The sequence below is a fragment of the Electrona antarctica genome, assembly GCF_951216825.1.
Source record: "Electrona antarctica genome assembly, chromosome: 15".
NCBI classification, from domain to species: Eukaryota; Metazoa; Chordata; class Actinopteri; order Myctophiformes; family Myctophidae; genus Electrona; species Electrona antarctica.
Genome location: NC_136796.1, coordinates 36441239 through 36456665, shown reverse-complemented (window position 1 = coordinate 36456665; position 15427 = coordinate 36441239). Strand labels below are relative to the sequence as shown.

The 15427-nt window shown below is 45.8% G+C and overlaps 1 protein-coding gene across 1 annotated transcript in view; it reads left to right on the top strand.

Moving 5' to 3' along the window:
- The window catches only part of LOC306938464 (inactive phospholipase C-like protein 2), a 67160-nt gene that overhangs the window by 25950 nt on the left and 25783 nt on the right, over window positions 1-15427 (top strand). Inside the window, exons 3-9 of the mRNA XM_079522657.1 lie at window positions 25-174; window positions 916-1076; window positions 1862-2366; window positions 6022-7317; window positions 8179-8428; window positions 10221-10507; window positions 14195-14404. Coding sequence (XP_079378783.1) covers window positions 25-174; window positions 916-1076; window positions 1862-2366; window positions 6022-7317; window positions 8179-8428; window positions 10221-10507; window positions 14195-14404 — 2859 coding nt within the window. The remainder of the gene's footprint in view (window positions 1-24; window positions 175-915; window positions 1077-1861; window positions 2367-6021; window positions 7318-8178; window positions 8429-10220; window positions 10508-14194; window positions 14405-15427) is intronic.

Below are 15427 nucleotides of genomic sequence, written 5' to 3'. Positions count from 1 at the left end.
CCGCTTCATTTATCTTCAATCCAGGTGGAAGGCACGGAGCTACGGAAGGTGCGCTCCAACTCGCGGGTGTATCAGCGGTACTACCTCCTGGATGCAGGACTGCAGACTCTGTGCTGGGAACCGTCCAAGAAGGAGTCGGACAAAGCCCGGATCGCTCTCCACTCCATTCGAGAGGTCAGTGTCTCCTCCAGAGAGGCTGCGATGATGATGATGATGATGATGATGATGATGATGATGATGATGATGATGATGATGATGATGATGATGATGATGATGATGATGATGATGATGATGATGATGATGATGATGATGATGATGATGATGATGATGATGATGATGATGATGATGATGATGATGATGATGATGATGATGATGATGATGATGATGATGGGCATTTGATGTGGTAAAAGTGCACTCTTTTGGTTGATAGACAAGAAGATATGATAGCACTTTAATGTTCCCTGAGAGGAGAGTGTGGTTGTTCCTTCCCACTGGTGGAAAGCAAATAAAGTACATTTACTTAAGTACTGTACAATTTTGAAGCAGGCCTATTTGTATTTGAGTATTTCCAATTTCCAATACTCGACTAAATCTTATGATATTTAGAGGGCAGTATTATGCGTGTCTTAAGTACCAGGCCTTATTACTTAACTTAAGACCTGGAGGCGTGATCAATGCCATTTGGCTATTCTGAGTGGCCAAACAGCATTGACCACGCCTCCAGGTCTTAAGTTAAGTAATAAGACCTGGTACTTAAGACACGCATAATACTGCCCTAACTTAGTCTACTAAAACTAGACTAACACAAAAACATACACTAAACAGGTGACTAAAACTAAATGAAAAGTATTCAAGAGACTATGACAAAAACTAAAATCTAAATTTACTGACAAAATCAACACTGGTTCCTTCCAGGTGCGAACAGGCCGTAACACAGACACCTTCCGTACCAGCGGGGTGTACGATCAGATCTCAGCAGACTGTGCCTTCTCCATCATTTACGGGGAGACCTACGACAGCCTGGACCTGGTCGCCAACTCTGCTGAGATCGCCAACATCTGGGTGACTGGACTCAGGTACAGCAAAGCATACTGGGGGTTCTTTTTAGGGGGCGTATTTCTGTTATGTCTCGATGCGTTGTGAGATTGTAGATCGTCTATGCTCATAATTGTTCTACAATTCGTACGTTTGTTTTTTTTTGTTTTTTTTTAATTTTACGTCTCACCTATAATGACATGCCCAAAATAGGGGTCTATCACAGTGGTTCTCAACCAGTGGTCCGGGGACCACCAGTGGTCCTTGAGGAGGCTCCAGGTGGTCCCCAGCTAAATGGAGTTTGTAACCAAATGGACCCTTATTAAATCTTTAACTCTTGAGAGTGTATTTGGTTTCATTGTACGTTCTCAAGAGTTAAATTATTGTTAAACATAATGCATTACTTAATTTACAAGTGACAAGTCTACACAATTAGAGAATGTAGAAGAATTGTTATTTTGATCAACGTTTGCCTGTTATCTCTCCTATGGTACTAACATCAACACAGCATGGAATTGTGGACAAAATCGGATTCAATCGTAATAAATAATGGGCCTTGAAATGAAAAGGGTTGAAATCCACTGATCTATCATTACCGATTGTTTTACTAAACTATTAATTATATTGGTTCTTCTTCTTTTTGATAATCAAAGTCAAAGTCTTTGGTATGACGGTATGACCCGGCCGGGGATCGAACCCCGACCTCCCAGTTTCAGGGCGGACACTCTTTAAATCGATTCGTTTGTTTAACTGCTGCACCCCCAATCGTGCATGCCTTGAATGGAACCCTGTCCAATCCTCTCTCTCTCTCCCCCCTGGCTCCAAGGTACCTGATGCAGTATGGGAAACACGCCCTGGACATGATCGCCAGCAGTCAGGACAGCCTTCGCCTCAACTGGCTGGAGCAGCTGTTCTCCGCGTCCACGGCCGAAACAGGGGGAGACGCAGAGGAGGAGGAGGAGGAGGAGGAGGGGATCAGCCTGCGGTCGGCCGTGGGATTCATACGGAGCGTGAATCGCGGCGTGAGCACGGCCAAAGTGGAACACAGGTTCAGGGAGCTCCAGCGAATGCGGGAGAGAACGTGTGGGTCTGGGGCGGGAGGGGGCGCTGCACCCGACGGTGGCGCTAAGGACCATAACGAAAACAAGAGGGAGAGAGCTGCCGGGGCGGGGAAGGAGCGAGTGACCAAGCAGGAGTTTGTGGAGGTCTTCCACGACTTTTGCACGCGGCCAGAGATCTACTTCCTGCTGGTACAGTTTTCGAGCAACAAGGAGTTCCTGGACACCAAAGACCTGATGAGGTTCCTGGAGGCCGAGCAGGGCGTGGCTCAAGTGGGTAACTAACACAGCTCACCCACCCGTGCATCTCACACACATACAGAAATATCCAGTTTATTTAGCCTCTTTGTTGGGTTAGGTTTAGCTGTTCTAGATGCAACTCCGTCATACGACTTTAATTAATTGGGCTTAAAGACGACGTGAAATAAAAAATACGTCTTTCAAACAATATCCGCGTCTTGAGTATAGTTTCTTATTCCAGTTTCTTTATAATGAACATAGCAGTCTGGAGAAACTGACGCGTTTCGGCACGTAGGCCTTCCTCAGCGTTTCAAACATCACATATATGCATACCTAACAATAATGCCAAAACAATGGCAAAAGTTAAATTTTTGTGTATTTTTCAAAAGTCCATAAAATTCTAATTTGAATTAATTTAATTAAAGTTTAATTGTCGAGGCCTGCATGAATAAACATTAACCTTGATTTCATTCACCTGTTTGATTCCCATAGCTGCAGTTCCTCCAAATACAGCTGATTTTGATTACAGGACTACCGTTTTTAATCTCATTCAAGATGACATCCAGAGTAGACAGTAGTGGAACAGCATAACAGTGGACAGCATAACAGCTCTTGCAAGGCAGTTGCATTGGTGCGGTTGACCTTAAAAAGTTTACTTTTGCAAGGAGTTGCGACTAGTTGCGGTGTGGGCTTAAAACAGAACGCGTGAAACTACAACAAACTCAACGGTTTACAAATAGAACGGTATAAGTAAACAGAGAGCCATTAATATAACTATAGACACAGGTGAAAGTAAAATACAACACAAGGATAGGCTGTGGCAAACAGAACACATGTGTCTAGGATTAACTACTGTAATCACAGGACAAATGAGACAATAATTATAGGTAACAACAACAAGGGCAGGCACAAAACAACTACTCCAAAATAAGATGCACAACAGCAAGGGAACAATATACACAGAATTACAAGACTAATACATAACATACTGGACAGCAGAACATACAAAATCTAAAACAAGTAAACAAGACTAAACATCTAATCCAGGGGGCAAGGACAGAAGTTAGTCAGGACAGCGGCCAATGTCCAAGGGCTATGGCACGCACACACACACGCACGCACGCACGCACGCACGCACTGTGTACATGGAAACAGATACTTATTAACACAAATTGACTGTCATCCATTTATACTAAGTAATGTCATATTGTTCCCATCCAACTGATTTCCCTTGGCCTCTTGCTCTGATGTCAGTTTAATGTACCGATACATGCATCTGCACACACACACGCACACACACACACACACACACACACATGCACACACGCTTCGACCATAGGCTTAGTCATTTGTTATCTTGTATTCCTACACACTTCCTCCATCCAGCTTCCTCTGCCATTCATCACTCTAATGTACCCACCCATGCATTTCACACAAATTCATGCCACATATATTCATACTGCCGACGGTTGGACAAATATTGAACGCAACATCCTAATATAAATGCACCACGTCTCTGTGTGTCTGTAATCCATGTAACTCGAGAACCGTTTGCCCCACTGACTTAAAATTTGACACACGTTCCACAGGGAGTGCAAACAACGATGGTTCTGCCAATATAAAACGTTGCGAAACCCAATTATGCATTGAAAATAATATAAATCACACCCGTGTGAACTGAGCGGTGCAACTATACTTTTTATTGTGATAGTTACTGTACTGTACTAGTGGTCAGTGTGAATGGGCCTGTAGGCTGTTCAACAGTGCCACTCAGCGGTCACCCAGCGGTGTTGCAGCTGTCCGTACTCAAACAGACATGGAGACATACATACATACATACATGCATAGAGACATACATAAGGACACACATAGCTGGTCATTGGAGCGGTTAGGCACCGCTCAAAAATGTAGTCTTAAGTTCCTGTTGATTAAGCTGTTTTATTAAGAAGAAAACCTGAACTGGATCCATGGATCCCGATCCGGATCTTCAATAATAACATCAACAGGAAATCAACATTTTGAATTAAAAATCACACCCGTGTGCAGTGAGGGACGCTCTTATCATCGTACATCATCATGACGTAACATGTCGATTTGCTCATCCACATATAATGTACATTCTCCATTCATTGTCAATTGGAATTTCATCTTTGTGTATAGGACAAAAATACAGATTTGCTCAGACATGACGTAAATTCTCCATTCAGTTAATTGTCAATGGGAATTTAATGTTTGTGTGACATCATGAGTCATGACAACCCAAACCTCTACCAATGTGTCCTATTGCTTTAAGTATAGCATTATGCTATACATATATATGTATAGAGGGTATGCGCATGCTTAAAGTGAATGGCCCATCGAGTGGCAAATCGAGTGGCAAAGCAACATGCTAAGTGAGTTTAACATTGTTTAATGTCGTTTAATGCAATCAGATATGACTTTTCTGTTTGTATGTATGGGCTGTCAAGGCCAGAAAGTAGTTTATTGCCACTCAGTAGGCGTTCCTGCATAACTTCCCGGTTTGGTGATGATGTCACGCGCATACCCTCTATAGCATATGTGTATATACATATAGATAGAGTGTGATACAGTATATTGAAACTCATGGTGGTTAGGAAATGCAGGAAAACACATAGCTGTTAACGTTGCTTTTGAAGTTAAATTGCAATATTTGTATGTCTTAAAATTATTGATCAACCAAAATAATGATTCAATTCAACAACCAAGATTTCAAAGTACAAATGAAAATGTTCAATCTTTATTTTTTTAAGTCCTGCAATGTAAAGTTCCTTTCAATGTCTCCTATGAGTCAAGTATCAAAAAAGTAATCAAAAGCAAAATAAATCAAATAAAAAGGGAAAAAAGTATATTCCTCACCCAACCTTCAAGTCAGGAGGCTACAGCAGGTTCCCTTTTGTCCAAAAGCTTAAAATGGATTCAGAGCTAAATACCCTCAGAAAGGTTCCTTGACCAAACTTTTCTTTCTTCTTCAAGTTTTCCGGTCCCACTACTTTGTTTTTTTCTGATTCTGGTTTAGTATTGGCCTTAAAAAGAGTCTCTTTGACAAACCCACCACCAACAAACACTGTTGGTGGTGGTTGTTGGTGGTGGTTTATACTTCCTGTATTTTTATAGATGTTCCTGGTATACCTCACTTCCTGGAACTTTTGCTCACATGCTTTTGCTCCACAGCGCCCCCTATGAGCAAACCTTGTCAATCCCAGCCTTATCCCTGAACTTGCCTATTTTTTCCCCTTTATTTTATTACCATTTTGAAAAACATTTTTGAATAGTTTAAATAGCCAATCTACAAGCTCACTAAGCGTCGTTGCAGATTGGCTAGTTGCATTTTTTTTTAAATGTTTCAAAATTGTATAAAAGCAAAGACATTCAGGGATAAGGGGTAAGGCACTGCATGGTGAAAAAATATGGCCCTTTGTAAAACATGATTTATATGCCTCTCTGTCTCTATTATTTATATACCGGTATCTATGCTCAAATCAAGTAGAAATGTAGGGCGAGTGGCGAGGATAGTGTCTTGCACCGGGAAAAAAGCATATCTACAGACTCACAATATGTCGCAGCTATTTTCAGCACGCAACTAAATATCTCCTCTCCTCTCCTCTCCTCTCCTCTCCTCTCCTCTCCTCTCCTCTCCTCTCCTCTCCTCTCCTCTCCCCTCTCCCAGGTGAGCGAGGAGACCAGCCTGGAGCTCATCCAGTCGCACGAGCCGTCGGAGGAGGGCCGCCAGCATGGCTGCCTGTCGCTGGATGGCTTCACCCGGTACCTCACATCACCCGAGTGCCACCTGTTCGACGGCGAGCACGCCGCCGTGTGCCACGACATGCGCCAGCCGCTGTCGCACTACTTCATCAACTCCTCCCACAACACGTACCTCATCGAGGACCAGCTGCGCGGCCCGTCGGACGTCAGCGGCTACATCCGCGCGCTCAAGATGGGCTGCCGCTGCGTGGAGCTGGACGTGTGGGACGGGCCCGACGACGACAACGAGCCCGTGGTCTGCGTGGGGCACACGCTCTCGCCGCCGCTGCTCCTGCGCTGCGTGCTGGAGGCCATCGCGCAGTTCGCGTTCGCCGCCTCCGACTACCCGCTCATCCTGTGCGTGGAGAACCACTGCTCGCTGGCGCAGCAGCGAGTGTTGCTGCGGCACCTGGCGCGGACCCTGGGCGAGCGGCTGTACACGGACGCCCCCGCCGACGGGGAGTGGTACCTCCCGTCGCCGCACGCCCTGCGGGGCCGCATCCTGCTGAAAGGGAAGAAGCTGCAGGGTTCGGCGGGGTGGGACCGGGACGAGGAGGAGAGGGGGGACGTGAGCGAGGAGGACGAAGGGGCCGAGACGCGCCAGTGGATGAAGACGGCCAATTGCGGCGGCGCCGGCGGCAGCGGGGGGTTGGGGGCCGGAACCGCAGGCTCCACCGGAGGAAGCGAGAAGGAGTCGGGCCAGAAAAGTGCCCCGGCTCCCCCCGCGGCAGCGGCCGTGGCTCCGTGTGTCAACTCCCCGTCGTCGTCTCCCGGGCGGTTCCGGCTCCTCAAGGAGCTCTCTGACCTGGTGGCGCTCTGCCGCTCCGTGCGCTTCATCGACTTCCAGACGTCGTTCCGAAGCCAGAAGCCCGGCGAGCTCTGCTCTCTCCACGAGTCCCTGGCGGTGCGCCTCACCGGCGACAGCCCCGGCGACTTCGTCAACCACAACAAGCGCTTCCTGTCGCGCGTCTACCCCAACCCCATGCGCGTCGACTCGAGCAACATGAACCCCCTGGACTTGTGGAAGTGCGGCGTCCAGATCGTGGCCATGAACTACCAGACGGCCGGCCTGATGATGGACCTCAACCTGGCCTGGTTCCGGCAGAACGGCAGCTGCGGGTTCGTCCTGCGGCCGGCCATCATGCGGCAGGAGGTGTCCTATTTCAGCGCCGACACCAAAGACACGGTCCCCGGCGTGTCGCCACAGCTGCTCCATGTCAAGGTCATTATGTCGTCATGGAAATGAATGACTGAAGGGAGTGCATGAATGAGAATGAGTGATGAATATCGCTGTGGTCTCCAAAAGTAAATGAAGTGCCCTACTAACCTACTTGATCATAATATACTGTACAGCGACACACAACAAGCATCAAAAGTAGCAGATCCACAAGCTCAAAACAGAGAGCGGAGCGACACGTTTTGAGCTTGTAGATCTGCTACTTTTTGCAATTTTGGAATTTGAATCCGGAAAAAAACTATGAGGTTTCCACCCGACAGACACGATTTATGAATGAACGAAGGGATAAACTAAACCTATGCCAAACCCGGAATATCTCGGGTTTATTGAAAGGAGGGTTTTCCTTTGCCAGACCCGATAAATCTCGGCTTTCTTTAATGTCTCTGAATCCAGAATTAATAGTATTTTATTTACCGTCCGTTAGGTGTTATTAGCATTCATCGCTATATCCACCGAAGGGTCCAATGTTGTGCTCATAGCACGGCATGCTATGAGCTTTAGATCTGCTATTTTTGAAAAATCGTGAAAATGTGGCGTAAATCTTTGAATATATACAGTATTCTGTCAGAGCGAACGTTTTTAACTCAAATCTTTGCTTCTGGGGGGGGGGGGGGGGGGTCCCTGGAATAACATATTACATATATTTTTGGGGGTACTTGACATGAAAATGTTTTGAGAACCACTGACATGCGTTTTTAAGAAAACTGTCAGGATTTAGAATACGGATAAATGGGATAAAAATGTGTGAACGTGTGATATAAATGAATAATGTGAAAGAATGAAGGAATAACCGAATGGACCAAATTGACCAATGCTTGTGTTTGTGAACGTACGTGTCCACTGCAGGTGATCAGCGGTCAGAACCTCCCCAGACCGCGAGGCTCGGGGGCCAAGGGCGACGTGGTGGACCCGTACGTGTACGTGGAGATCCATGGCATCCCGGCCGACTGCGCCGAGCGCCGCACACGCACCGTCCACCACAACGGAGACAACCCCATCTTCGACGAGAGCTTCGAGTTCCAGATCAAGATGCCCGAGCTGGCCATGGTCCGCTTCGTGGTGCTGGACGACGACTTCATAGGGGACGAGTTCATAGGTCAGTATACCGTGGTCACTTCATAGGGGACGAGTTCATAGGTCAGTATACCGTGGTCACTTCATAGGGGACGAGTTCATAGGTCAGTATAGCGTGGTCACTTCATAGGGGACGAGTTCATAGGTCAGTATAGCGTGGTCACTTCATAGGGGACGAGTTCATAGGTCAGTATACCGTGGTCACTTCAGATTAGTTCATAGGTCAGTATACCGTGGTCACTTCAGATTAGTTCATAGGTCAGTATACCCTGGTCACTTCAGATTAGTTCATAGGTCAGTATACCGTGGTCACTTCAGATTAGACGAGTTCATAGGTCAGTATACCGTGGTCACTTCAGATTAGACGAGTTCATAGGTCAGTATACCGTGGTCACTTCAGATTAGACGAGTTCATAGGTCAGTATACCGTGGTCACTTCAGATTAGACGAGTTCATAGGTCAGTATACCCTGGTCACTTCATAGGGGACGAGTTCATAGGTCAGTATATCCTGGTCACTTCAGATTAGGTTATAGGATTTAAACCGTCACGAAAGACCTGAGGTCCATTCTACAAAATGTCTTCTTAAATCCTAACAGTTTTCTGAAAAACCTAGCAATTTAGCAACTGTTGCTATGCAGTAGAGCTCTTCACGGGTAAAAAAAAAAGGTTCCGAAATCCGAAATTAATACCGATTCCGACCCGTTCCGAAAATATTTTCAAATAGTTAAACCAAACCCGAATGGATCCGTGACAATTTCGTCCGATTCCGACCCGTTCCGAAATGTCTTTCAAATTGCAGATAGCAGAAGCAGATGCATCATGCATGTACCGGTCTTGGCTGAATGGAATATTAACAAGGCACGACACTCAATGGACTTATAAACAGCTCCTACTTTGCTATCTTCTTTATCCACGTGTGGGGAATGGGATACACAGGAGAATTGTCATCATGGTTGCTTTAATCCTTCTTAAATTAATTTGATTTGAGCTTTGCTAGTTTGCTTTCACCTCGTTGAGGTCAACACTGTTGTCGGGATCCGTGATCGTGATATAAAGTATAATTGCACGCCGGTGTTTTCATTCAAATCAGCGCAAGGCAAAACCATTGCGCTGCTGATCCTAAATCAGCATAATCATCACACGTAACACAGCCGTTAGTGTCGCTGCAACACTAACCTGATCCTAGGTCAGCCTAAATGATCACACTTCAAACAGAACTTTTTTCCCCGTTTTTATCCTCCGCAGTGATGTGGAGCATGAGCTCACATGCAGCGGACAGAGAGAAAGAGTAGCTATATTGCCTCAGTCAGACTGGCACACAATCACACACTGAATTAATATTTTATTAACATTTGCAACAACAACAAAAAAGCACAGACAGTTCACACACACAGTAGCCTACGGGTCTTCTCGGATCCACTCGGATATTACACATAATGATTGACAGACCCGAGATCCGAGGGGGATACGTCCGATTCCGACCCGGCCCGAGTGATTACGTTAAAACACGACTCCGACCCGAGCGGGTCTCGGGTCAACTCGGGTATTTTCGGAGTCGGGGGACATTGATTTTGTATGTACTTCATGGCATATTTGAATGCATTTCTTTTTTGACATTTAGGATAATCGTTTTTGTCTTTGCATTGTACATTGTACATTGTACATGAAAGCTCAAAACGCGTCGCAGCGCAACGCGTTGTGAGCTTGTAGATAGCTATTTTCGCTATTTTTGTCCAAAAGTGCCCTCTTACGGGATTTCAGCCCCTGCCCCCTTTAACACTCTCTGCACGTCCCTGCTCTCTCTACCACTAGGTCAGTACACCATCCCGCTGGAGTGTCTTCAGCCTGGGTACCGGCACGTACCGCTGCAGTCTCTGACGGGGGACGACCTGCCCTTCGCCCGCCTGTTTGTCCACGTGGCTCTGACCAACCGCAGGGGAGGGGGGAAGCCGCACAAGAGAGGCCTGTCGGTGCGTAAGGCCAGGCGGGGGAGAGAGTACACGGCTCTCAGGGACCTGGGTGTCCGGGTGGTGGACGATGTCTTCAAGATGGCCGCCGCGCCGCTGAGAGAGGCCACCGACCTGCGGGAGAACATGCAGGTGAGGACAATTAAGGGAGGAGGACTAGTTTGATCTAGGCCACATTATAGGCCACATATACTGTTGTATCAAAAATAACAGATCTACAAGCTCAAAGCGCGTCGCACTGCGACTCATTTTGAGCTTTTTTGAGCTACAAGCTCAAAACGCATCGCACTGCGATGCATTTTGAGCTTGTAGATCTGCTATTTTTGCTATCTTTGAACGATTTTCTTTTCTTTTTTTGTGCTATTTTATACAAATACAAATACATTGGACATAAAAAAGACAATGAAATTCTAATACTAGTCATTCAGCTACTAAGACTGAAGGGGTCATGTTTGCACGTTTGGAATTGTAGCAGCTGAAATCAATAATACATCAATATTCGGATATGAAGCTGCAGAAGGTGGGGGCCGCATGTGGCCCGAGGGCCGCCAGTTGCCCATATATGTATGATCTAGGCCAGTGGTTCCCAAACTCTTTCGTGCCAAGGAGCACCAAATTGACACTAATTAGCCTGCGGACCCCCATTTGAAAAGATATGCCAGGGACCCCCATAAGAGAAGATTTTTACGGCTCTAGCAGTGATTCTCAACCAGTTTAATTTCAACGACCCCCAGTTTGACATGCATTAGTCTACGGACCCCCATTTAATGGCATTTCTATCTCTGGGACCCCCAACTTTATATTGTAAAATCACTGTTAGTTTAACCCATTTTGACCTGAGTAGCGCGCCACTCGGTGGTTGTAGATCTGCTATTTTTCAATAGCTAAAGCATAACATAATGCTAACACCAAAAGGGGTTCCCGCCCAAAATGGGTTAACTCTGAAAGTGTACAAATTTGTACACTCTCAGAGTTACAGATCTATGGGAATTTGTGTCCTAACTATCCATCATAGCTGGGGGACCCCCTGGAACTCCCTGAAGGACCCCTGGGGACCCCGTACCCCACTTTGGGAACCTGTGATCTAGGCCTCTTCACTGTAAAAACTAAAATAAAACAAAAAATATACATAATATATATATTGAAGATGGAGACTATACTGTACAATGCAAAATAATAGTTTTAATGCCTTCAAATGGCTTTTGTTACAACTTTTGTTTTTCGACAAACAAACAATCCTTACAGACTACTCGGCAACGCGCTTCGAGTACAAAACTCTTTCTTAGGCAGGCAATGGTATAGTATAGGCATGTGAAATTTGAACCGTCAAATATATACGGAAGGACACACCATCATTTGAGTACAGGCAGGTGTGCTAAGGCTGACGTGGTCAATGCTCGTGTTTCATTTGCATTTTTAACGTGGAATACTGTCCCCTGATGACTACACACATGCACGCACGCACGCACGCACGCACGCACGCACGCACGCACGCACGCACGCACGTACGTACGCACGCACGCTTTTTTTAAACCTCACCCATTTTAATCCAATTCATACATACACACACACACACACACACACACACACACACACACACACACACACACACACACACACACATACATACATACATACATACATACTTACAGTACATACTAGCGAACATTGCTGTTCTGCACATTTTCGACTATACCAATGGCATGTCCCCAAGTGGTTCATTAACATGCAAGCGTATTGAAAACAGGTACGCTCCACTTCACATCTGTGTGTGTGCAGTGCATGACAAAACTCTGTTTTACAGTACATCACATGACTTGTTCTGTAATGGTGTGAACATGAGATATGTATTGAAGTTATTGTTTTTTTATTAGTACCTATTCTGCTACTTACATCTACGTATATGCAAAATTGTGTTGTCCAAGTTATTAAGAAGTTATTAAGGAATTAAAACTGCTATAAGCAATGATATTTCAAAGTTTAATGACCTTTTATTTATTTATTGTTTTGGTATTCAGACAGCCAGCAATGGGTAGAACGCTCCCAAAAAAATGTGTCTTTGTGACACATCTAGTGGCCGCAATCTACATTCAAAGATTTTCCTAGAAGCTTTGTCATTGGTCGATTTGCCTGTCTGCTGCCTGATTGGTTAGTCATTGCGACCAGGTTTTTTTCGACCAATGACAAAGCTTCTAGGAACATCTTTGAATGCAGATTGTGGCCCCTATGTGTCACAGAGACTACATTTTTTGGGGGAGCGTTCTACCCATTGCTGGCTGTCTGAATACCAAACAAATAAAAAATAAAAATACAATATTTGACATATTATTGCTGATAGACTGTCATTGGAGCAGCATGGATATGGCTGTTGTGTGTAGTTATGTTGTGGGTTAACGTTTTTCCATTCCATCTATCTTGGCTTGTTCTTTCTCAGCCCAGGCTGTCTCAACTGCCTGGGAGACTGAGCGAACAGCAGGACCATTAATCAATAGTCCAACGAATAAGACAAATGGCGTTGGTGTATGGTTAGACTTTGATTACTGTGTGTGTGTGTGTGTGTGTGCGTGTGCGTGTGCGTGTGCGTGTGCGTGTGCGTGCGTGTGCGTGTGTGCGTGTGTGTGTGCATGTGCATGCATGTGAGAGAACATGGGGATTCCACCGATTGTAGGGTTATTATTTGTCCTTGCCTTTCGTAGTATAGGCAGGAGTATATCGTGTGTTATACTAATTAAATCCATTGCTATTTCTTGAGCAAAATGTCTATTGATTTCACTGTATGGCCAATAAGCCAATATCAGACTCTGCTGAATGAATGAAACACAGAGAGAGAGAGAGAGAGAGAGAGAGAGAGAGAGAGAGAGAGAGAGAGAGAGAGAGAGAGAGAGAGAGAGAGAGAGAGAGAGGAGAGAGGAGAGAGGAGAGAGAGAGAGAGAGAGAGAGAGAGAGAGACATATGGATCAAAAGAGAGAAAAAGACTGATAGAGAAAAATCTGATAACAAGCTTATTGAGTAAGACAATAACAAGCTTATCAGTAAGCTTTGGGCTTATCAAGCCTGTTATCGAGCATAGTGGCCCATGATGTCATGTTACAGTTTAAACAATCAAGACAAGAGGCGATCAAGACATTAATGTAATCATCCGTGCTGGCACAAACATGTCAGTCTAAAAGTGTATTGATACCTCCCAACCTTAGAGTATATATGAATAGAGACGGCAGCGGATATCTCCTCCCATCCACTTGCATTAAGTTGCTCAAAAGCGCATGAGGCGATTTTACTAAGGAACAGAGTGCATTCTGGGATGGATTTGCCCCAAACTCATGAACGCGCTGGCCGTTGACTATCATTGCACGCGTTCACGTATGAAACAGCGGCGTTCACGTATGAAACTGCGTTCACGTGTCATCGTGAACGTGCACAATGATAGTCAACGGACCAGCGCGTTCATGAGTTTGGCCCAGCGCTGCAATACCAAATTCGGCCACTTATGTCCATTTCTCCTCAGGGTTTCCTCCGGGTGCCGTCTCTATTAATATATACTCTAAGCTCCCAACCAGCAATTGTCTTCTGTCTGTTAGAAAAGTACTGTATTTGAGGGCCCTTTAGTAAAAGATACTGGTTCTCATCAGAATTTATTGTCTCCTGTCTTTCCACAAAATAATAGAAAATGCTAGTGGGTCGATAAGAATCCGGCTCGATAAGCCTGATCAATAAGGTGCTCATTATCAATGAAGAGTAACGAGCTCCATCCCCAATCAAAAGCAACCGAATAACAAAAAAACGTTTCTCCCTGTTGCTGTCGGGTCTTCCTCTGTGCAGAACTCGGTGGAGGTGTTCCGAGAGCTGTGTGGCGTGTCCGCCGTGGCCAACCTCATGCAGTGCGTGCTGGCCCTGGGCTCGCGCCTGACGGGGCCCGACGACGGGGCCCCCCTGATCCTGTTCCAACTCCGGGACCACCGCTACCCGACCATGGAGCCCCAGGGGCCTCTGCCCGATGTCCTGCGCAAGGTGGTCGCCACCTACGAAACGGTGAGAGAAGCAGTTGTTGATTTTGACAGCAAATTTCGGTTTTAGTTTTTTTTTGTCATAGTCCCTTGAATAGTTTTCATTTAGTTTAAGTCACATCTTAGTCACCTGGAATGTTTTGGTGTTAGTCACAAGCTTGTAGATCGGCTATTTTCAGCAAGGAAACAAGTGTAAAATGACTTATACTGGATATCTAGTCCACTAGTCCCGTCCTAACATTTTAGTCTAGTTTTTATTTGTTGACGAAATTGTCAACATATTTAGTCTCAGTTTTAGTCATCATAGCTCAGTTTTCATTTAGTTTCCATTTAGTTTTCATCAGTGAAAAAAGGTAGTCGACGAACATCTTTCGTCGTAGTGTTAGTCGACGAAATCAACACTGAAGAGAAGGAAGAAATGGATTGGCCGCACGTATACTGTAGGTCGATTGGCGCGGCAGTCAATTAGTTACTCGGCCCGATCGATAGGTCAGCAGTGTCGGGCGGTTTGTATTTCGTGCTCCGTGTGTCGCGATGATTGGAAGACAGTGAAGACGTCCCCATAATCCTCTTCTCATTTCATTTTATTATCCTTAGCCGTTCCTCCTCCTCTCCATTTCGTTCTGTCCATTCATCAAATTCTCCCACTGGCTCTATTTATTTCCCTCTCTCTCTCTTCACCTATCATTCATCCCTTCGTTCCTTCCTCCAATCTTCCTCCCTCTATACTACCTCCCTCCCACACGCACGCACCCACGCACACGCACCCACGCACACGCACCCACGCACGCACCCACGCACGCACACACGCACACGCACCCACGCGCACGCACGCACGCACGCACGCACGCACAAACACTTCCTTCACTTCCACTGGGGTTCATTGTATTGATCGTGGCTGGCCAGGGTAAGTGATTTCGATAGAGGCTATAGTGGTATGTCCTGGATAGCTATGTGGTCTGGTGGCTCGCCTGCGTATAACAGGCCCTGTGCAGTAATATACAGTGTGTCCCCACTGGCCATCTTGGCCAGGCCAGAGCAATATTTC